The following is a 24,681-nucleotide window of genomic DNA, read 5'->3' on the forward strand; positions in this document are numbered from 1 at the left end:
TTTTATACGAACCAACAATAGTTACATTCAAAGTGTCTTTCGAAATTATATATATGATTTAATTTATTGATCTTTTCGAATTACGTAATATAGAATGTTTCTTTTAACACAAAGACTACCATCCTATTTAACCCTTTGATGCTGACCAACGCCCATCGGCGTTTCTTAACAAGTCCATGCCTGCAAAACGCCGATAGGCGTCACATATTGGGCATATAAATTAAACGAGAATATTACCAGCCTTAAAGGTAACATTGAAAAAAAAAATGCATTGAACATGGTTCGTGTAATCCGTGTCATTTCATTTGTCTATAATCATTTATAAAGACTCGTTTACACCGGAATTTCTGAATTTATAACCATAGCAGAATTTCCCAATAGAAATCCCGAAATGCTGAGTATTTTAGATTGTGGCTTAGAATTTAGATTGTGATCATTATATTTTAACAAATATGAAGAAGATGGAACTAGTTTTAGAAAAATACATTCATTAATAGACTTCTTTTGTTTATTTTATATTGTTGCAAGATATATTAGAGAGTATAAACACACCTTTACAACGCTCGAAATCCTCAGCGGTAGTTATCTAGGGTTTGTTTGGATTAGCTACAATTTTTATACCTGCTTTCTATTAGATTTCTAAATAATTCCAGATGGAAATTTTCAACGTGGCAGGCCTTCAACAGAAAAGACGTCAGCAGTCAAAGGGTTAATAAAATGAAAAAAAGGATCCTAGTATATATATATATATGTGTGGAAGTTCGAAAGAAATTAAACAATAAAATAGAGCAAATCATATTTCTCATTTTTTAATATAGATGTAAAGATAAAATCAACAGACTTATATATGCATGTATATATATTTAAAATACATATAATCAATGTACATATGTATACGTTAAAAGAAATAAAATTGCTCAAAAATGTATACATCAACAATATATATATATGTATATATGTAATAAATGATGGTTTATGCACCATTTTTTTTTCTTCACTTTTTAATATCTTCAAGAAATCACTTCTACATAAGCTAGAAAAAATTCAGCGCGTTCGTAATGACGACAGCATACAATTTTTTTTTACCGACGACAGACTCGTAAAGCTACTTAGGTGCAATAGTGGTGTGTGTGTAGATTTTTTATACGTTTATTATATAACGATTTTGGTGCGTCAACATACATATATATTATATATAATATATAAACAGCAATTGAGTATTTCGCTAAGTATCATAATATATTACGGCCGCACATCAAAATTCGCACGGTTAAGTAAATAAAATTAATAAACAACAAAAAAACGGAAAACGTAGTAACGTCACGACTTGAGAATCGTCGTTGATGTACGTACGACGAAATTCACATGGTATTCTTTTTTTTTCTTATTGTGGTAAAATGCGTGATGATTTTAAAATGTACGATGCTTAGAAGGCGAGACCGGCCTCCGAGTAAGTGGTGAATATCTTCTCGATGGAATTGACGTACGCGGCAGTTCTCAAATCCAAACCGAGATTGAACTTGATGGCGGTCTTCATGATAGCCTGAAAGAAGATTCAAGAATATTACAACCGCACAAACGTGTACATTTAAACCGAACAATTATAAATACTAACTCTAGCTGAGCGTTCCATTGTGTAGTCGAGGCCAGAGTGTACAATGTCTTTTTCAGAAGCACCAGATATCCTCTTCTGGAAACTTTCAGACGGTGTCACGGGAATGCGTCCACCGACGCGTCCGAAGCGCCGTTCCAACGACTCTTGTACCGATTCTAAAATTAAATACATTTTTTTAATAAGCACACACAGCTTCATTGCGTCTGTTCAAATTGGACGAGGAGCTCACCCAACAAGTGGTAGTTGGATTCTCTTTCATATTTGAAGGTCAGACGACCGTACGAGACGTGGTTCAAGTTCTTGAGCCACTCGAAGAAGGACACGGTCACACCACCGGCGTTGATGTACAGATCGGGAATGACGAGGATGTTGCGTTCGATGAGGATCGAGTCTGCGGCGGGTGTGGTCGGCCCATTGGCAGCTTCAGCGATGATCTGATAAATAATTTCATATAAATAAACACATTTAAATTTATATAATAACAATTTCTAATATATATACAATATACTTTAGCTTGGATTTTATGGGCGTTCTCCTTGTGGATGACTTGTTCGATGGCGGCTGGAATGAAGATATCACACTTTTCATACATGAGGTTCTCACCTTCGTACGGTTTGGCTCCGGGGAAACCGACGATGGTTTGGTGCTCGTTACGGTAATCTTCCAAAGCCTAAAAGAACAACGACTATAATAATGCAAATTGTTAAATATAATAATTTATTTATTATTATATAAATGCTGTATCTTACTTTAGGGTCGATACCGTCGGGGTTCATGATGGACCCGTCGTGTTCAATGATGCCAATGCAGGTGGCTCCAGCCCTGTGCAAGTAGCGGCAGGTGTGAAGACCGACGTTACCGAAACCTTGGACGATGAAGGTCTTGCCGCCCCATCCGGGAGTAGTTCCTACGATGATTGAAGAATTAGTACCGATGCAATGACAAGTACGTTGTGTTGTTATATAGAAGGGTTACCGATCATGCTCATGTAATTGGCTTCGTTGATGAAGTTCTCGAGACCGTGGAATACTCCACGTCCGGTGGCCGAGACACGACCGTGAATACCGCCCTATTCAAAGTGCAAAAAATATGTTAAAAATATTTACATAGATATTTTTTTAACATATTAGCCACAGTGACATTATGTACAGAGGTCTAACGCGTCACTGTGGCCAGTCATACAATCATAACATCATAATAATAATAACCTTAATCATAATAATAACAACCCGTTATATCTTGATGGAGAAATTATTGACATTTATAATTGATAAAATCAACCACCAAACCAGTTTGGCAGTTTATATTGAAGAGATCAAGGGATATATGTAGCTCTAGATATTGGAGACGTTGGCAACATATTTGTGCGAGCCACAGGAGGAGAAAACAAATCACGATTCCTCAGGTCCTATCCGATTTAATAGTTTAAAAAATTGCTTTCCCAGAAGCATAACACAATGAGACTCCAATGAGTTGAAGCCTAACACCCCTAATAGGAATGCACTAGAATATAGCCAAGGATAATAACAATACAATTTCATATAAGATATCTGAGAAACCGTTTTTGGATTCTCTCAATCTTCAATGAATGAGTCACATGGGTAGGGGATTCCATATAATGGAAGAAATAAATGCTACATACTAGAGATTCATAAAGAATTTTAAGCACCAAAGCACTCTGGAAAGGTTTACTAACTCGTAGTATAGTAGCATTTTTGTGGCCCGCAAACAAATATTGTCTATGTGCCCCGTTTAAAATAAAATTTATTTGAGTACATAACCCCCAAATCGCAAAATTCATCCACAAACTTTAATTCAACACCACTTGAAGCGATAGGAATTAATCAAGCGATTTGAAGATCTTGTCACATTGAGTACACAGCATTTTTGAATGCTAAAAGTTAATTTATTTTCGACAGACCAACTTAACAGCGCATATATGTAAGTCCAACTGGAGAAGGGCTGCGTCACTATGAGACTTAACTTTATCAGCGAATAAAAGATAATCTGAAAACTTTATTACTTTGGAAATGTCATTGTTTTAAATTAAAAAGAACAATGTCCCCAGATTGGACCCCTGAGGTACCCCAGAATGCGAAATTAATTCTCTTGAGGAATTGGGGGGTGATAATAGACAAATTGCCTCCGATTTTCAAAATAATTTTCGAGAAGTTGTGAAATGAAATAAGATATGAAATATGACGAATATTGCACCTGGTTGATGGGCTTTCCGGTGACGCAAGCGTGAGCGTTGATATCGTTGTATCCGACAGTTTTGGCGTATGTGTCAGCGATCCAGGACATTTCCCTCTCGCCTGTGCCCATATCGGGAGCTGGTACGTCAATTCCGGGTCCTGAAATCGTTTGGATGCAGATAAATTAATATACAATTATACTAAATATTCTATGTGGTTTGTATTGATTTGTTACCGATGAAACCCTTCTTCGCCAGCTCGAGTGTGAAACGACGTGTGATTTTCTCCAATTCGTGCTCGGAGTACACTTTGGGGTTGATTCTGATTCCAGCTTTGGCTCCGCCGAATGGTACATCAACGCAGGCGCATTTGAACGTCATAAGAGCGGACAGAGCTTTCACTTCATCTCGACACACGTCCAAGGAGAAACGAATACCTGTAACAAAAAATAATAAATTGTGAAATTCAGATCAATATGCATAATATAATAAAAACAATTTACAGGCGTTCTGAAAGAAAGAACCGAAGTGTCTATTCTTATATACAAAAAAGGGGTAAAAAAAACAAAACTTTTTAACCATCGTTGTAATCTTGACCTAAATACAGTCGATAAATCGGATTGAAATCTACAGCTGATCTACGAGTGAAAATACCTTAGTTTCTGACTAAAAAAAATGTTATCATGAAATAGCAGATTGCTCACAATGATAAATGATTAAAAAATATGTAAATGACGTTTCAACATAGGACCATTTAGTTCAGATACGTTCCAAAATCTGTCATTGACTTTAAGTTTTAACTTTTATAGCGAGGGGAGTAAGTCTAGAACGGATGTGAAACGAAACGTCGTAGCTTACTTGAGTCATAAAAGCGACGCCTATCGGTTGATTTGGAAAGTTCGACAAATTCCGCTCGGCCTCTGATGTTTCGGTGCGCATTCAGTATTCGCCCAAAGTGATAAATGTATTAAGGAAGCTTTTCTAAATTGACACTTCTATCGTGCGTGCCCTTCCATATACTTGTTTTTTTATTACAAACATTTTAATTTTTTCGGTGACCGGTTTATCATGTAGCTGCAGTGGCATTGTAGCCAATTTACATCACTTTCCATATAAACCAGCTGTGGGCATAAGTCCAACCTTCCACATATTTTCTAAACTGGCAACTAAGAACACACAGAATTGTACGGCTGTCATGGGCGTATCTTCATGTCATTGTTAATCTTATTTCCGATTAACGATCTTATTATTTCAAATACGGGAACCACCGTTATCGATCACTGTCAAACATACATAAGGGTAAAATATCACTGAAAACACTCCAAGGGGTGAGTTTTAACCTGGATCGCTACAGTGCAGATTAGGCGTGCTAGGGTTTTTACATGTACACACTTTGTTTGCATACCTTAAGGGCATAGACACAGAGTCTGGACATCGATTTATTTTTTAGAGTTTTGCACATGTAAAACTAGCAGAATAGACATATAATGCTTTGAACAAAGTGGTCACGGGTTCAAATCCCACTGGTTTCTGCTGGCCATACCTTAGATTTGTGACTCCCAGGTCGATCATTTCCTATCAGAGTTTGCTAATTTATCTGATTTTCATTGGAACGGTTCCAAAAAATTGGCAACTTTACCCATTATCTCGCAAAGCTTCAAAGTTTTCAGCGATTTTGAATTTCGCTGAATTGTAAATGTCTATGTGGATGTTAATTGATATGTAATTACTTTGTATAATACTGTAACGTGGGAACATTGTGGGGATTATCCCCTGTCTAAGTGCATTCGGGGGGTTTACAATGGAGACCCCCCGAATTGGCCTAACGGGACGCAATAAGTGGCTGGTAGAATTCTCAGAACAGAACATACAGTCTCAAACCGGGCGAGAGCGTGAGACTGTATAACTGTACGTGCCCAAGCACTGGATAAATAAATGGACCGGGGAAGCTGTGGTGGGCAACTTGCCGTTTAAAAGGGGGCGATTATTCTGGAACGAGCGCTGACTGCGCGTGGACCTCCTGAATAATTCAATAAATGCTGTGAAGCGACTTTGGCCTTTCATTTGGATCCTCCACCCACCCCTACGCAACAATACAACAAATGTATAATGTTTCTGGACAAGAAGGTGCATTGGATTTACCTGTCAGGTCTTTATGGTATATGTATGCGTGTGTGAAAAATAAAAAAAAACGCTAGCACGCATAATCTCTATTATGGCACCCAGGCTTAAATCCTTGTATTGGCAGTGTTCGATAACGGTGATTCCCATATTTGAAGAAGTGTAGGAGATTCGATTCAGTGTGTTTTCGCCCTAAGAGTGGGCTCGTCTTATTTCGAACAACCAATTAGGAATTATAATATAAACCAACTCCCATTCCTATCTCTGCGACTCTTTCGAATATGATCTGCCACCAATGCTAACAATAGAAAGCTATCTACGACAACTTTCTAAACACATTAAACAAAAATACAATCATCATAGCATTAGCACGCAATACAAGACACAAAGAACAATTTAAAACCAAATGTCTGAATTACTTCCTGCCACATAATGTGCAGCAAAAAGTCATCAACAGCTCGCAAACGAACAAATATCGTGTCATAACAGAAGAAAAAACATTTTAGAGAAAAAGTAGACACTGCCAAGGACGTAAGCTTGTTATATCACGGAAGACACACGAGTTTCAGACGAACAAAACTGAGAGAGTATTTTAGTCGACGACATTCTCAAATTGAGCCAAAGTGGCAAAACAGACGACGGACGAGAAAAATTCCCGTTGAAAAATTGATGCAAAAACAATAAGTAGAAAATCAACACGGCGATTGAGGTGCGTATTTGAGATCGGCTGTAAAAACCCTGGCGGTGAATTCTCCCGACCGGAAAATTTCATGAATAATTCAAAACGCGGAGGAAAAGTCGGAAAACCGAGACGAGCCCCTTCACCTCTGTCCGGGCAGCAGGCGAAAATAGAACCATTACGAAACAGGCATGTGGGACCAGTTGCTAAGCACAGTTGTTCGCCGAAAAAAATCACACATTCGCTGATAACAACGCGGCTGTGATAAGACCGGTTGAAATTTCAAGTGGTCAAGTTGTTGAATTTTTCTTATTTTTTAATTTTATTTTTGTCTATCGTCACATGTTGCGTAATGGTCTAGGTGACGTGGGAGCCACACCTCCGCAGCCACGTGACGCTGATTTGGCAAGATTAACCCTATAAGTGACACCTGCCTTGATGAATGTCGAGTGTTTTGTGTAGTGTCGAATTGCTCTTCATATATGTTACAGGTGAACAAACTTGTGTTGAACGATTGTAGGCTGCGTACGCGTATAAACACAAGTATGTGAGCTGCTTATATGAAATCATATTTTTCGCCCCCACAAATGAATTGTGCAAAATATCCAATAGTGTGGTAATAATCATAAAGGCTGTATCAATAACTAATGTTTCATTTCAAGGAAATGCGATTTTTATTGGTCATACGATGTTATTATGACCAGGGGGTGACTCGTCCTAAAGAGCGCTGATACTGGTCGAAATTAACAAATTTATATCAATATCAATATACTAGCAATAAACGAAAATCACGAAGAAAATAGTGGGTATTTTCAAGAAATTGTGCGTACTCTATAGTCTACACCAGTGGTTCTTAACCTGGATTCGATCGAACCCCAGGAGTTCGGCGGAAGTCAAGACACACACCCGACTCATATGATTCGGGTGCCAATTAATGGTGCTTACGGACTAAACCAACGACGATTTTGGGCCAACTTTTTAACCAGCAGTAGCGTACAAAATATCGAAATAAAAATTAAATTTTAAAATTTAAATTAAATATCAAAATCAAGCTAAAGAGCGAGATTGAGCTAAAATTAGATCATCGTTGATGTTTTGAATTACGACGATACCGCATGTAAAACCAGAGAAATATTATAACTTCTCTGCGTACGAGCGAAAAAAAAATTGTTAAAATCGTCACGAGATGTTACTGTATTTCCACGTGGATGATCGATAAAAAAAAACAATTCATAAAAAAACGCGGTGTCGGATGTCGGTGATTTGTCAAAGGGTTTTTTTTCTTTCGTCGAAATAAAATTAATAATCACACATTATCCGATAAATTTTACCTCTGAAATGATTTAATTACTTGATTTATTTCGACGAGAGAAACAATTGAAGAATAAAAAAATCCGTTTGATGTGACCGACAACACCCCGGGTTAGCAAAAATCGTTGGATCACCCATACTAACACATGACATATTCTCAGTAACTGCGCATTACGGGGAAGTAAAAATAATAATTCTTTGATTTTTTTTCGATCTTAGTGCGTATCTTCGTAAGTCAAAACATCTTCGACAAACAAAAGTCGAGGATTACCTGTATGTGATTGTTGATGATCTAATTTTAGGTCAATCTCGAAAATTTATTTAAATTGTGCATGTTCTGTTTTAACTTTCAATATTTAATTTTAATTTTAATATAATGATTATAATTTTATTTTGATACTTGAATTTAATTTTAATATAATAATAATAGTTTTAATTTTGATATTTAATTTCAATTTTTAAATTTAGTTTTTATTTCGATATTTTGTACGCTACTGGTTTTTAAAGTTGGCCTGTGGGCCGTTCGTTGGCTTGGTGCGTACGCACCCTAAGAAGGGTTCGGGTACTTCCATCAAGGTAAAGAACCACTGGTCTACACCGATGAAACACGTGGACATAAAATTGTACGCGCCGAGCCTTGTGCGTCAACGATTTCATCTATGTAGTGGCGCTCCTATTGAAAAGTTCTCCATACAAAATGTCATATAAAAACCAATGAAAGAGAAAGAGAACGTATTTTCGACACGTGAAACATGTATTTTCATACAAAAAAAGAGGACTGGACCCCAGCGCCTTGTCCATACAAAAATCAAATAAATCAAAAAATCGATTGATCAAAAATATAAAAAATATAAACATGCCTATGGTGGATTTCCATAGCATATTAAAAAAGAATTGCTCTAGTGCCATAATTGAGGAAGAAGTCTAATACGTTTGTATGGACAAGGCGCTGGGTTCCAGCCCTCTTAAGTCCCGAGTTTTTACGTTCGGCTCCGAGCCCCCAATTCCTCGTTCTTCAGATAGTTAGTTATTGCCTTGTTTTTTTAGATACATGAGAAAAAACGCAGCACCCCTGGTCCATATACATGATACCACCACCCGTAAAAATCACCACCCTGAGTGTTTTCGGTGATATTTTATACATCCTTGCTTGATTGCATATGGATATGCATACACGTGCGATCTCCCAAACATATGCAGTCTGCACGTGCAATTCAGTTTGGGGAACACCCACTGTCTACGGTCACAGCGGGAAGCCAAGGACACATGACGTCCCATACCACTCGGTGCGTTTTCGCCCTGATATGAATCAGTGCTACAAAGTCGCGAGTTTTTACGATCGGTTCCGAAGGTCACCGAACCCTCAATCCCTCGTTCCTTGGATAGTTAGTTATTGCCTTTAATAATCGTTTTTTTTTGTTCGTCTTAATTTTTGAACCTAGTGAACTCCTAATGTGATTGTTCACCAGCTGCCACTGATTATATACCAATAGGAATCGCGTATCTACAAGGTTCATCAGTTGAACCATATTTTGTGGGCAAAAACAACTTGTCCAAAAGCAACTCGACTAAAAAAAAGTTTAATGCACAAAAATGGATACACACATTCGACTACATAATGACAGGGTAAAACTTAATGAATGTCACATCCAGCCAAACAACAAATTAACAAAACCGCAAATGAAAGGCTTCGAATTCACACACGTTCCAGAAAATTTATCCACCTCGTTATGGCCTCAAGTTATCACACATCCAAGGTCGCCGAAATTAACGGGCCTATATAATTCGGTAAACATGTTACGAAAACACTGTAAAACGCGTCATAAAATACGATAAATACTATTTTAGACGAACAAAACACTCGAATGGGCTTATTATTGACTATCAATGGCGCGTGATGCTAAAAAAATGGAATATACATATGTTTGTAAATAGAGACTGCAATTTATCCTCCGAATTTCACACTCCGGTAAACGGTAAATTATTTTTCCTACTAACGGTATACCGGTATTTACCGGTAAACGAAAAAAAAAATCGGGATAACTTTATATGGTTAACTTTTCCTAAAAACATTAACCTAGATTGAATCGTAAATAATTAAAAATAAATCTCAGATGAAAAGTGTCATATAAATACATTAAAGTAAATTCGTAATAATCAATAAATTTTATTTTTAACCAATCATGTTTATTTATTTAAAGTTTGGACCATATGAAAGTTTCGATCATAATTGAAACAACCGTCTGATCGCATTTATTACGATTTGGTTGGTCTGTTTTGCCGGTGAATTTATCAATTTAGACATTTAATACTGAATATAAACAAATTCCAGACAACCTAATCCACAATACGCCATTTGCATCGATTTTTAATGTAATGTTATGCAATAATATGCCTGCGTTTGTACTTAATCCGCGATAGAATATCGGTAAATACCGGTAATTTTTTAATTTACCGATGGCGCCATTTCGGCGATTTACCGGTAAACCGGTATTGCAATCCCTAAATATAAGGCGAACTCTAATGAAAAAATAGTCGCGAAACGCATTCTAAAGCAATATTGTGAAAGTCTAAGAGTAGGATTTGACTATACATATCGATGGCTTGGTGTACAGATATTGTATGTCCATTTTTCAATTTGTATCGAATTTTTAGTTAGTAGATGCTGGAATAATTGAGGTTTTTCCATTCAAGATAAACTATGGTATACGTTTTATTTTTATTTTACATAGATATATACCAGGAAGGCCTAACAGGTAAACCCCAATGCGTCATCCTAGACAATTAATTACAAACATTGCAGCATTTTTATTACATAAATCGATATATTTCGAGAGGCGGGCGAACACGAAATTAACAATTAATTAATTAATCCATAGATACATCTATGGATTTAGACTCGTACACATTGTACATAAATCAAATTTAGATATTTGTGACATAACGGGTAGGATGATATTTGCCAATTTGATGGAGGAACCGTTTCAACAATTAAATCAGATGAAATGGCAAACTCCGATAAGAAACGATCGACTTGGAGTCACAAATATCCAAGTCTGACCAGCAGTATTAAATATTAGCACGGGATCGAAACCAGTAACCTCTCGGTGTCAAACATAGACGCAACCACCGACCCATACTGCTGGCCAAATTACCACGAGAGGAAAAACCTGATTTATTTCTGATTTATTATACAAACTTAAAATTCAGTAAAAAAAATGGACATACAATATCTGTGCACCAAGCTATAGATATGTACTTCTATACGAACATTTTACATGACAATCATTATTCTAAAGCGAGGTAAAAATACTCGGGACGACCAGACTCCTAGTCTGTAGTCATATTCATAGAAAACTAATTATAATTGGATCTCCAACTGGTTGTAAATGTCATTCCCAGACGTTGAATGCATAAACTTCTCACTCGAGCTCTTCATATTGTTCAGTTTACGGAAACGTGCCTAATGAGCGTGCGTATGTGTACATTTTGTTATATCATTGATGAATATTTCATTACGAAATAAAAGTAAAGGTCACAAAGCCTTGACACCGTGACCTTATGAGCCGCTCTACATATAATAGAATATCTGACGAAAAATCTACCAAATTCGACATTGCTCACACAATCGAGCCATGTTTTTTCGTTATCTCTTCGTGTAATTTGCTTTTGATGGCGATCGAACTGTCTTGATTGATATGATATCAGTCGAAGATGATAATCGATTGTGATTGAACGTTAAGTCGATGTTTGTTTCCGGGCGACGATAATCCGCCAATTGGATTTTGCGATAGTGTTAAGATTTTCAATAAAAAAAAAATGATTCGATTTACTTTATCTGTAATAAAAAAAAAACAAATACAAATCGTCGATTGCAATCGTTCAATCTGAGTGTTTTCAACACGTTTCTAAGGCCAAAACATTTTTCGACTGATAATTTTTGCCTGGGCGACGCTTGATGTCCTTTAAGGTCTGACCGCACTATGCGTCGAACGAACGACCCGACACTTCACAACAGTGTGCGACAATATTAGGTAAACCGCACTTGAACGAGAGCGATGCGACACTACAGTAGATAATGTCAATCATTCGTTCGGTACCTCGGAGCAAGATGGACGAAACGGGCGGTATTTAGTATCTCTGATATGCGAGGAAGAAGAACAGTCGAGAAAAACCAAAAGATTATGCTATATGCTATTTCAAAGTCACGATATGAAGAAGGAGAATAATTATCGCAAGGCAACCCCCACTCAACGACACCTTGGGTCAAAGTTGGTCGAATAGTCAACTTTGACGCACGGTGTCGTTCTACGTCATGCGACTGTCGTGCAGTGCGTTATGTCTCATACAATTTCATACAAACAATATTTGGTCGCGTACTATTTTGAAGTGTCGGATCGTTCGGTTGTCGCATAGCGCGGTCAGACCTTTTATGTGCTTAGTACCGGGTTGACACGATACGAGTAACCTAGACTGAGTAGCTCGGACGTGTACCCGTGAAATTGTTTTGCGCTACATAAATAAAACTTCTAAAAGGAAATAAATCAAGGCAATAATTATATTTCACCATCGACTCGATTGAAATCGCTATCGGCGGCCAAACCTCGCAAAATGGCAAAGTTTCAAAGCGATAGGAAGAATGTAGGAAGTTTGTCAGACCAATTGGCGAGGTGAAACTAATAAAAACCTTGTAAAAAGGTTAAGTTTGTGAGGTAGTTCTCAAAGGGGGGGGGGAGCCTTCCTATATTAGCTTTGTGCAATGTTTCAGAGTTGCGAATTTTTATGAAGCGTGATGTAATATGAAAGCAATTCACTATACCGTTCGTTAAGAAGTCTTACTTCATAAAAACGCTGAAACTAATCCAAATGTATGTTTTTCTGGAAGTTTTTGCAATTTTTTCAAAAATATTAATACATTATGAACAAAAACATGTTAATGAAAAAGTAGCTTATACAAATGATCAAGTTTTTAACCTTTAAGTTCCAAAGGGGCGGTAGAAAGCCGCGTTTAGATAGCCAGCTGTCACCGCTTCGATCCGGCACAAGATTCCGATTCAATTTTTAATGTGTTCGTTAATGATAAACTCCTCTAGCTTCATGTCGGAAAAATTAGCCTACTTCATGTTAGCTAGCCCCAGTACATATGTCGGTAAATATCAAAACGATCTAAAGAGTGGAAGTGATTCAAAATCAGATCACAAATTTTTGACGGGTATGGAACTAACAGACTGAAGCTGACATAAAGCTTGAAAAAATATGTAATTTCTTCACCGACAAGCATCTGCTCCATTGTATTCAATTTTCCCTTATAGGATTGAATAGGATCAGGTTTTGATCATAAAGGATTTCCTCTACTACCGAATAAATATAAACGCTACCCAAGATAATGTAAAAAAGAAACTTTTAAGAAACGGGGACGACATTTCAGCTTTTTCCAGGAGGGGCAAAATTTGGCCAATCTGGGTTTTTTTTTAATATAAAACTTTTTTTTTTGAAGAAGCTTCTAATCGAAATGTTTTAACTTGTCTGCTGGTCTAAACTTTTGATAAAGATTCATAGTGTATTTCATCAAATCGCTCTCCCCAGCTCCCCGCAAAGAAACCTGAAATATGTACTAAGGCTCCATTGATTATATTGTAACGTGGGGACATGATAGCGAGTATCCACCGTCTAAATGCCTTCGTAGGTGAACAATAGGGACCCCGGATTAGGCTAACGGGACTCAGTATGTGCCTGGGCGAGGGGGTGCATAAACAATAGAGTTGCCAGGGTAGACGTTTGAGTGCCTAGACAATAGACGCATTGATGGATCGGGGAAGCTATGATGTGCAACTTGTCCTTTACAAGGAGATGCACACAGTATCTCAGATTATTCTGAAGGGAGCGGTGGTTCCGTGTCGTCTCGAATCGTTGAATAATGCTGTGAAGCGACTCTGACCTTTCATTTGGTTCCTTAACCCCTCCCTACGCAGCATTATAAAGGTTATTCCAAGGAATTAGAAATAAGTAGTCTTTGATACTAAAATAAATTTAGTCGAAGCCCCCAAATGAAGAACAAGATACGAATCCATACGCCATCTTGACATTGCCAGTGTTATTGACTGAACAAATTGAAGTCGATTTTTATCAATTTACATCGAAATGTTTACCCAAGACGCGACTTCGAAATTTGCACTAAGCGAGACATCTAATATTTGCTCGCCGAGTTTTCACACTCCTAGTTAGTTGCTGTGGAAAATCGAGAAAACAAGGCCTCAACAATGAAAATAGGAGGATGTATCAATTCACTTGCACGTCGCAAGACGTTTATTAATAAACAAACAGCATCACGGCAATGCATTCGGAATGCAGAAGTGCAACTATCATGCAGCTACATACTAACACATAATCCAATAGCATAACACTGGATAAATAAACGGTATAAGTTTAGCTAATATGATAATAAAATTTCAAACAAACTTAGATTTGCATTTACTATTAACACGTTAGCAACGCTTCGTGGAAATGTCGTGGAATAATTGATAAAATATAATCGGTAATTATGGTCTGACAAAACGATGCAAATTTTTTTTAACAAGGCTTAATAAAATGATAAAAATTCAGTAATTGGTCTTGTTGAACTTTGATCCAAGATATTGAGGTTTTTGCAACACGTGTTTTCTTTTTTGCAATAATTAAGGATAAGATAGTGATTTATTTGGTTTCTGATATACGAATGTACATTTAATTAAGTCCTGTATATTTTCAGTTCAGATTTGAATGTAATCGTTTATCTAATACAAAAAAAGTCATTATGTTTTATATCGAGCTAGATTTTATGCATTTTCGGCAAACAATTTCTAGTAGAATTCTTATAAGAAGCTGATAAGAAAACTTATCGCATAAATTAACGCAAACACCAGATAGCAATAGGTTGAAAACCAAGAGTGAAATGCGTTTTCTTTTTTATTATACATTAGTGTCACCTTACATGTAGCCTATGTATGTAAGCGTTGAACAACATTTTTGTTAAAATTATACAATTTGAGCATTATATAATTCAAAAAGTATCATCAAGTTGAGTTGATTAGGCAAAACTGTGTAGTAAAACTGGAGATGGTACATTTTAATAAAAATTACTGAACATATTGCAAAATGCATTGTATGTATGTGGTTATATAATGAATAGAACTAACCAAGAGTAGATCTAATCTAAGATTTGACTTTAAGATCTTTTTGCTGTGAAAGAAATCTATGTTTCATTCATAAAAAGCCTTTAAATAAAAACATGGCCAACCATGACAAAAGTCACCCCCTGGAGTGTTTTCAGTGATATTTTATGCTTGTATGATTTCCATATTTGAAGAAATGTACGAGAAACTTGTAGATATAGTAAAATCGATATGAGGACACGCCTATCACAGCTGGATAGTCTATCTAGGCGTGGCGTGCCGTACGATTCGGTATTCTCAGAAATATTGAGGTCGCAATAGATTTTTAGATTTTTATTCCACTATTTCTTTCGACCGCTTAAACATGTGTGCACTTCACGAGAAAATTCAAGAATAATTTTTGTATCAATGTGATAAAAATATAAAAATAATCATTAAATATAATAATAAACCGGAAGTGGGATTTTTTCTTAGAGAAGTCAAAAATATTGTGACTTCAAAATTTTTTCCACACCCCTGAACGTATCAAGGTGAAAAATTATATTTGCATTCTTTATGTAATAAATTAGAGTTGATAAGGTTTGGGTCAGAATTCGTAAACCGGAAGTAGTAATTTTTTTAAAACAATATTTCATTATTTTATTTTGACATTCTAAATTATTTTCATCTTATAGTGATTTTAAGCAATAAAAAATCCGACAACCGGAAGTAGAAATTTTGTCTTGTGTAAGATTCCTTACATTTGCCTTCAATTTGTATCGAAAATGCTCTCATAACCGGCATGTGTGAACGTGTATGTAACATATGTATGTTTAAATTTCGAATTTTATTTTTTATCCTTTTTATATTCTTCAAATACATAGATAAAGTCATGTGTTGGTCACATCTGGATTTTTTTTCTTTTAAATAAATATAAAAAAAAACATGTCTTAAGCCGAAACGGCGACTGTAATTCGATTCTAATTGGCTGTTGTCAAAGCCGTTTCTGATTGGCTGGATTAGTTAAGACGTTTATGATTGGTCGGTCTTTAAAAAATATGATTTTTTTTCGACTTAAATAAATTTAATAAAAAAAAAAAAAAACAAATGAAGATTTTTTTTCATGATTCGATGATATTCTCACTACTAGACTGCATTTCCATTTCGAGTTACTTTATCCGTACTAAAACGGGAGAAATCGTCAAAAGTGGAACCGAGCGAAGCCGGGTAGCACCACTAGTATCATATAGAATTGCATCCTTATATTATACTCAATCTTTGATTTAAAAGGTAGCTTAAATTATAGTATGCAATTTGTCCATATGTACGTACATACATACCGGAATATCAAAATAATCGACTCGTTTCAGCAAAACGAGAATCACACTATAATGTGGGCGGGAAATCTTTAAAAGTCATTATGAATACGGACATTTCAATGGCAAATATGATTATTCAATACTTTTATTTTTTTATTCATAAAACGAGCAATGTAAAAAATGCAAACATCGGCTGTAAAAAAAGTTTGCGCAATTTAACAAAACGATACGCCGCGAATTGTATGAGCACCGGAAAGGATAATATGAGCGCGAAATAAGTTGACGAGTATTTAATTCGACTTTTTTTGGAAAGAGCGCCATTTGACAGTTGGCGGGCGATGACGTAAGCGTCGGCGAATTTGGCAAAAAGAGCACGAAATCTAAGTATGAATCGAATCGAACATAAGTGAGAAAGGGAAGAGAGATCGATGAAGAGTGAGAATTGTGATTTGAACCTCCTTTGGTGGGCGTGCGATGGCTGGAGTGCTGGGCGCGGTAGCCCTGGATCATCTCGTAGTCTCCGGAGTCGCGCCTCAGCGGGAACTGGATCTCGATGATGTGGTCGCACGGCTGCATCAGCATGAGGATGCCCTTCACCTTCTTCTTCTTGTCCTCGACGCTCATGCGGCCCTTCATGTCCTGCACCAGCTGCTCCTCCACCACCTGGCACGCCCTGTGGAAGAAGTACTCCACCATGTCGAAGAACTTGGGGTTGGCGCTCGTGGGCACGTCGGCCAGCCTGTCGGGGATCACGTGGTCGGCATAGCCGCGGCTGGGCTGGCTCGAGCCTGAGCCTGAGCCTGAAACCGAAGCTGAAACGGACGCTAGAGCCGTTTCAGGCGACCTCGCCAACGGCTGAAGCGCCGCTCTCGTCAGTCTTCCCGATAGCCACATCTTGCACGCGACGACCCGTGAGCTGCTGAACTCGCGACCGATCGGAACGGCCGCTGCGCGCTAACTGATGCGCGCCCGTCATTTTGCACCCCTCTGTGACGTAACACTGCCTCGATACGGCCATCTCCTCTGCTCCAACCAAAAATCTAATTACATAGCCAGCAGTGCGGTTTAACCCATTTGAACCCACACGGTCAGTTATGAACTTACACGATGTATGCCAACGCGGTCGTTCACGGCATTTTACAATTTTGCGTCGTAAAATAAAGGGATCACTCAGGACGGCCGTAAAACCTTTCGTTACGCTTGGTTAGATGTTGGTGATGAATTTTAAGAAAGTCACACGAAATTAAATCAGTTCCTTTTGTAGTTTTGAGGGAATAACATCGAGCGCTTTTTGACTTGCAGATATGTCGAAGATAAAACATACGGAAGTTTTTTATTTTTACATATTTTTTATTTATCTTTATATTTCTAATACAGTAGGACTTATTGTATAATATGCATAAGAGAAATTGCGTTTACATATCTCATATTCCTGAAAAAAAAAATCAAAGTCGACGGAGTCGTATATGACTCCTTGGGATAGTGACACATATTTTTTTCCAGAGAATGCAATTTTACTACTGTAGAGATACGGGAAGAAATTGATAATTGGGACGAGTCTCAACTTCCGGATTCCATATACATATATATTACCACCCCTGGAAACTGATATTCGGTTAAAGAAAAAAGTAGGGTGGAAATCAATCAACCATTTAGTATAAATATGTATAATAAATATATGGGTGGGGTTGATCAAATGGATAACCATATTTCTAACTATAACATAAGTATTAGAGGGAAAAAATGGTACATGCCTATTCTGTTTTGGAACATCGATGTAGCTGTGAATAACGCTTGGATTCTTAGCAAAAGTTTTGGTTGTAAACTTGATAAATTAGGATTTATCAGACAGGTAACAGAGACGTTGTGCAAGTCTTGTGCGTTGTGCAAGGTCAAAAACGAAAACAATTGGTCCCATTCAGATCCGGCAAAGTTAATCAAAATCAAAAGGAAGTTGGAAGACATTTGATATTGGTCAAACAGAAAAGGAGAAATTGTGGACACTAAAAATAAACGAAAAAATAGTCCTGGGCACATGGGACATGTGTTTTCACGCGAGCTCTGGGTTCAAATGGGTTAAGGTCTGTTCATACCTAGTCAGCACGTACCGACTTCAGCAGGTATCCGGTCGTACGAAAAGTATTCTTTGGTACATTTTGTATGGGTATATTCATACCAACCGTCACGTTTACGCCACGGCAGGCTTACAGCAGTACCCGACATTTCCTGTTCATACCTTACAGCAACATCCGTCAACGTATCGTATCCGTTTTTTTGGCCATCGTGGAAATATATACGCGAATTACGTGATATGAGTAAGCCGCTTTGCTGTTTTGGACCAATTATCGATAGTGACAGTTGACAGCTGTTCAATCTTTTGGCATGGTTTTGGCGCTGACAATGACTTTTTGACAATGCTTCTTTAAATTTTGTAGATTTTTTTGTGATTTTGTTTTTATTTTATCCAGTATTGTTTCAAATTGGTATCGGTTCATACGGAAATATTTAAAAAAAATTTGTCCATCATCCACAAGCTCCTTATACAGTGTCCAAAACTCTCCTTCGGTTTTTCTATTTTTTAACATGGGATGCACATCAAAACGCCTCTGTGCTTTTTTATTGCCTTCTTGAGCTTCTTCTTCCAACAAAAACGCGATTATACATTATTTTTCGATCGATAAACGCCAAAAAATTTCTGCTGACTTGTATTCTGACGCGTAGCTACGAATGCACGTGTATGCATTCATATTGTAAGTACTCGACAATACGACGTAAGCAATATTGCGCCGTATCGTCATGGCCTGCAATGTATAAGTAAGCCGATTTTGCCTTGCACTCGGCCAAAGTGCCGTAAGCTTGACGTGACCACGACGTGTAGCTAGATATGAACAGAAATGTAATAAAATGACATATTTGAAATGGAGTCGTGCAGTGCTGAAGCCGTGCAGTGCTGTTTAGTATGAACAGACCTTTAATGGTAGCGTGTATGTTTAGCACCAAGTGATCAGTGGGATCGATCCCCTATACTGCTGGTTAGATTTGGGGGTATTTGTGACTCTAAATCGATCGTTTCTTATCAGAGTTTGCCAATTTTATCTGATCATTGTTGAAACGGTTCCTCAAAACTTGGCAAAAAATCATCTTTCCTGTTGTCACAAATCTTCTATATTTATTGTATGTACAGTTTGTAGAAATTACGTACAAATCTAAAATCCATAGATGTCTCTATGGATTAATTCTGTAATTAATTAATTAATTAATTGTTATTTCGTGTTCTTCGGCTTCTGGAAATACAGTGATTTATGTAATAATAAAATGCTGCATTGTTTGTAATTAATTGTCCAGGAAGGCGCAGTAGGGTCTCCCTGTCAAGCCTTCTTGGTATATATCTATATAAAAATAAAAATAATAAATAATATGTACATACAGTCCATATGCAGCCAGCAGTATGGCTCGGTGGTTGCGTTAATGTTTAGCACCGAGAGGTTACTATAATGCTGCTGGTCATACATGGATATTTGTGACTCCAAGTTGATCGTTTTCTATCAGAGTTGGCCAATTTATCTGATTTCATTGTTGAAACGGTTCCTCCATCAAATTGGCAAAAACCATCCTACTCGCTATGTCACAAACATCTGAATTCGATTTATGTACAATGTGTAAAAAATTATGTACAAGTCTAAATATATAGATGTCTCTATGGATTAATTAATTAATTTAGTTTCGAGTTCTTCAGCCTCTCGAAATACAGCGATTTATGTAATAAAAACTGCTGCAATGTTTGTAATTAATTGTATAGGAAGGCGCATTGGGGTTTACCTGTTAGGCCTTCCTGGTATATATCTATGTAAAATAAAATAAAATAAAATATGGCTGCGGGGCTACAACCCTGCCACTTTTAAATCAATCTTAATTTTTCTTAAATTTTATTTTAATTTAACTCCCATAACCAGTTAAATTAACCAGCAACATATGCTCCTGAATAGGGCATGATACACAGTCAATGTTACTAACAGTTTCATGCGCATTAAACTCCACTATCGGTAAGCCTTCGCAATACTATGATAATACGGCCGTATATCCGAAATATTTTTAAACGTGGCGTGGTTTAAATAATAAGCAATCTCCTCCCTATTACCAGTACGCACTACAGTGATGTTGGCGTTATTTCAGAGACCAATATTGTTGTTGTTTCCAATGGTAATTGGATTGTTACGCACATTGAAATCGCCCAAAAGACATTTTTTGCCATGAAAATCGCGAATACGGAATATTTAGAACTCGAGTTCTCGTTAGTATGGTAGTTGGTTCGGTGATTACTAGTCAAATGTGAACCTGTCACAGGACAACTGATCGCAAAAAAAGTGATTGCCAACCTTCTCGGCGTGGCTAGAGAGCGTCAGATGAGCTGACAGATGCCCGCGAACTCTTCGCGAAGACCACAAACAACGGCCACGGCCACGGCCACGAGGGTCTTTGGCTCGAACATATGTCTAGTCGATAATAATAAAAATTTCGTAAATAAGAAGTATTTGAGAATATTTTTGTTTGTGTGACCAATTTAAAATTTTTGGGTGTGACCAGTTTTCTCGTGACCAGTTTTAGCGTGTGACCAATTTTCTCGTGACCAGTTTTAGCGTGTGACTAGTTTTCTCGTGACCAGTTTTAGCGTGACGGATTATCACGAGTGACCGATCTAGAGCGACCAGTTGTCCTGTGACAGGTTCACATTTGACTAGTAGTCCGTTTACCATGATAGTTATCGTTAGTATGATGGACTAATTTTTAATTTTTGGGTGTGACCAGTTTTCTCGTGACTAATTTTCGGGTGTGATCAGTTTTCTCGTGACCAGTTTTAGGGTGTGACCAGTTTTAGTGTGACGGGTGATCACGTGTGACCAGTGGCGGACTGGGACTGAAATCAGTGCATGCCAGGAGTCAAAGGGGGCCCCCGGGGTTACAAAAATTTGTCCCCCCCCCCCCCCATGTAACAAAATTTTCTTCTTTCCATCACGCTAAAAATCAAGGGTAAAAAATAAATGGAATTTAAAAAAATGGAATAAACAAATTTAGGTACAAGAAAAATGGCAAAAGCAAAATAGATCCATAAATTACATTGTATATTTAGTTTTAACCCTTGTCCTAGGTAAGAATGCAAAATTGAATATTTTTTTAAAAAATCTTTTTTATATCGGAATAAAAATGGAAAATATTCTTTGCATACACCTTATTGAGTTATAAAATATGAAAATTTTAGCTTTTTACATAATATTTTTTCTAAAACAACTTTATTTTTTTCATATTTTATAACTCATTTTTGAAAAAATCATTATAAAATAATATTACGTTAAAAGCGCCGCAGGCAAAATTTTTTTTCCAAAAATCTTCACATGGTCAACAAAATAAAGAGACCATCAAACTGAGTCACTAAAAAACTATCAATTAACTTAATTTCTACTGATTGTCTTTTCACTTTATCTATGTACATATGTACGTAATTACAACAAGCGAAAATTCGAACTCAGAATCGATCACTGATCACTAGTCACCGGACCCAGAAGGTGCCGCGTATTGTTCAAAGGTTGTAAATGCTTTGTTAAAGGTTTGCCGAACCTTTTTTACAAAGGATTTATAACAATGGAACAATGGATAGCACTGTGACTATCCTACATCTACTGATCACGTTTACATAATATAGAAAAATGTGTGCGGCTCTGTGTGTCTGAGTGTGTGTTTCTGTGTCTTTTTATTATTTTATATATGTATTCGTATGTATAAAATTATTTTTATCTCAACCGGAAGTAGTACTTTTACCCTATAAGATCGAGGTATTTTTATTTTTTTCTCGGAAACTTTTCGACGTATTGAACTGACATTTCATATCTATAATTATAAACCTAATGCTTGATATATAAAATTTCGTGAACACCCGTTGACCGAAAGTGACAGTTTACTCCTGTTGGCAGTTTACCGGATTTTTCTTCCACTATTTAAAATTGTGTATTTAAATCTTACTATATCGTCGAAGTATGTATAATCAAATGTTATTTTGAAAGTATGAAGTAAATTTAAATCGCTGGTTGATAATGAATTGTCCTATCAAAATTGTTTTAAGCAATTCAGTTTATATTATTCACAGAAATTCGTTTATTCCCATTTTTATTTCAGTAGGTAGTCGTTACATAGATATTGGTATATACATAATCTTGAGGTTGGAAATGGGCCCGGCAAAAGGGCCCACGTAAATGTTGAAACTTACATTTCGAGCCTAATAAAAAAAGTTAACCGATCCTTGCACTGTTAAAGCAGGTATTAGTTGTTTGTGTATGTCGTAAGAAATTTGTTTTGTTGAAATACCCAAACTTTAGGTCCCAAAGTGCAATATCCTATAAATTTTTACACACGTGAAGTAGTTAAAAAGTTATTTAATTTTACTGAGGGCCCATATTTTCTAAAAGATAGTGGGGCCCCCATGCATGTTCGCTTGTATGGCCAGTCCGCCACTGCGTGTGACTGATCTAGAGCGACCGGTTGTCCTGTGACCGTTTCACATTTGACTAGTAATCACCTAACCGTTTACAGACTGTAGCCATCTTATTAGTTTTGAAAGCTTTTATTGTAATGTTACATCATATTTACTGCCCAAGCGTTTCAATTTCTGTACAAATGTTTTCTTTAAATTGTTCTTTCAGATATCGTCACGAGAACAAATCGGAAGCTGAAAGATCGACCATATGTACATGAAAGCCAATCTTCTTCTTATACAACGGCGTTTGTAATTCGTTTCTGATTGGCTGGATTGGTCAAAGACGATTGTGATTGGTCGGTCGTTGAATAATATGAATTTAGTCTTTATATAAATTTTGTTTTCAGCAATTACACGTTACATAATAATTATTGTTATATTTTTTGCAGCTGGCAATATTATTTATTAATAACTGTCAAACTGACGTTTCCCTATACACTTGTTTGTTTGCTATACACAAATATTTGTTTTGATACATTCGATTTGCATTTAGAGAGAGTACCTACAATGCAAATATAGTGACATTAATCCGTTGCATTGCACTGTCAACAACCCAATTATAAATAATATTATTCTATTGTATGCGGATTTTAACGCTTGTGTAATGTTTTAATTAGTATGCATTTATATAATCCCGATTGTTTTTCAGGAGCCCGTCGAATTATGAACATTGATGACTTACCTCCAGAAATACTGTCGGAAATATTTTCCCATTTATCTTTCGAAGACATCATCATTGCTCAAAATGTTTCCCATCGTTGGAATCATATTTTTTTGAACTCGACGATATGGCACAATATTAATGTCACGTGTGATTCCGACAAGGCAAACTATTTAGATCTGATTACGAAGATCTGCGACTATGCCGATCTTATTAAGAATATAACAATACGAGGAATGAAATCGGAAGGCAGCATCAATTCACTCATGCAAAATTGTACCGAATTGAATAAGATGCACATGATTATGTGTAGATTCAATGAATCGACTATACATAATGTAAGAAATTTGAAGAATCTCACTGTTTTGTGGATTAAGAATTGTTATGTACTAAAAAAACTCGAAGGGAATCAAGACTGGGACATCGACTTTAGCGCGTTGACCAATCTCAAAAACTTGTTGCTGTCAGATTTTGGGCTGAGCGACCGTAATTTCGACGGTCTGCTTTTGTGCGATAAAATAGTATACTTAGATATTAGAAAAATTAAGAATGTATCTCAAGACAATATAAGAAAAATACTCGCTCAAAGTAAGACCAGATTGAAAGCCTTAGGTTTGTATGGAGGGGAGTCTTACAATGATCTGTTAATGGAATATATATCCGAGTGCAGTAAATTGAAGAGTTTATCGATATTGAGGTGTGATAATTTAACAGATAAAAGTCTCGTGCACTTGAATAAGATTAATCCGGTCAAATTAGAGCTGTGGAATAATAATAATTTCACAGACAAGTCTTTGTACGGTGTTTTTTCAAACGAAAAGTGGTCTGATTTGGAATATTTGAGCCTGTCTAAGATACGTCATGTAACCAAAGAGACGCTCAAGCTGTTGTCAGTACGGTGCACAAAACTGCAGTTCATCGGATTGTACAGATGTCCGGAATTATCCACGAACGAGTTGAACTTGAACGAGCTATTTCCATCAGTGATGATATTTTACGAAGGTGGATGAAATTTAGTTTATTTTTTATAATATTTATATAATAAATAGTCTAGAAGACTTATTCAATGTTAATTTAAGATTATTGAATCGTATCATATTAAATTTGATTGAAAGTTAAAAGAGT

The 24,681-nt window shown here is 36.7% G+C and overlaps 3 protein-coding genes across 3 annotated transcripts in view; 1 reads left to right on the forward strand and 2 right to left on the reverse strand.

Moving 5' to 3' along the window:
* LOC143910439 (uncharacterized) overlaps nucleotides 1-24,681 on the reverse strand; it is a 337,502-nt gene that overhangs the window by 212,483 nt on the left and 100,338 nt on the right. The window lies entirely within an intron of this gene.
* On the reverse strand, nucleotides 11-17,399 carry Gdh (glutamate dehydrogenase, mitochondrial). Its single transcript, XM_077428929.1, has 9 exons — nucleotides 16,825-17,399; nucleotides 4,046-4,246; nucleotides 3,830-3,969; nucleotides 2,591-2,684; nucleotides 2,365-2,522; nucleotides 2,124-2,285; nucleotides 1,845-2,049; nucleotides 1,616-1,770; nucleotides 11-1,543 (listed from the first exon to the last, which is right to left on the reverse strand). The coding sequence occupies exons 1-9, from the start codon at nucleotides 17,261-17,263 to the stop codon at nucleotides 1,427-1,429; spliced, it is 1,671 nt and encodes a 556-aa protein (XP_077285055.1). The 5' UTR covers nucleotides 17,264-17,399; the 3' UTR covers nucleotides 11-1,426.
* On the forward strand, nucleotides 23,281-24,673 carry LOC143910573 (F-box and leucine-rich repeat protein 13-like). Its single transcript, XM_077429103.1, has 2 exons — nucleotides 23,281-23,474; nucleotides 23,545-24,673. Exon 2 carries the CDS (start codon nucleotides 23,559-23,561, stop codon nucleotides 24,564-24,566), a length of 1,008 nt encoding a protein of 335 aa, XP_077285229.1. The 5' UTR covers nucleotides 23,281-23,474; nucleotides 23,545-23,558; the 3' UTR covers nucleotides 24,567-24,673.

Source organism: Arctopsyche grandis, chromosome 4 (genome assembly GCF_051622035.1).
Source record: "Arctopsyche grandis isolate Sample6627 chromosome 4, ASM5162203v2, whole genome shotgun sequence".
Lineage (NCBI taxonomy): Eukaryota > Metazoa > Arthropoda > Insecta > Trichoptera > Hydropsychidae > Arctopsyche > Arctopsyche grandis.

Excerpts from the sequence above, each read along its gene's own strand:
- LOC143910573 (XM_077429103.1), top strand. The coding sequence starts at position 23,559 with ATGAACATTGATGACTTACCTCCAGAAATACTGTCGGAAATATTTTCC.
- Gdh (XM_077428929.1), bottom strand. The coding sequence starts at position 17,263 with ATGTGGCTATCGGGAAGACTGACGAGAGCGGCGCTTCAGCCGTTGGCG. Across the intron at positions 4,247-16,824 it reads TCGCACGCCCACCAAAGGAG|GTATTCGTTTCTCCTTGGAC; the intron begins GTTCAAATCACA and ends TTTTTGTTACAG. Across the intron at positions 1,544-1,615 it reads CAATGGAACGCTCAGCTAGA|GCTATCATGAAGACCGCCAT; the intron begins GTTAGTATTTAT and ends ATCTTCTTTCAG.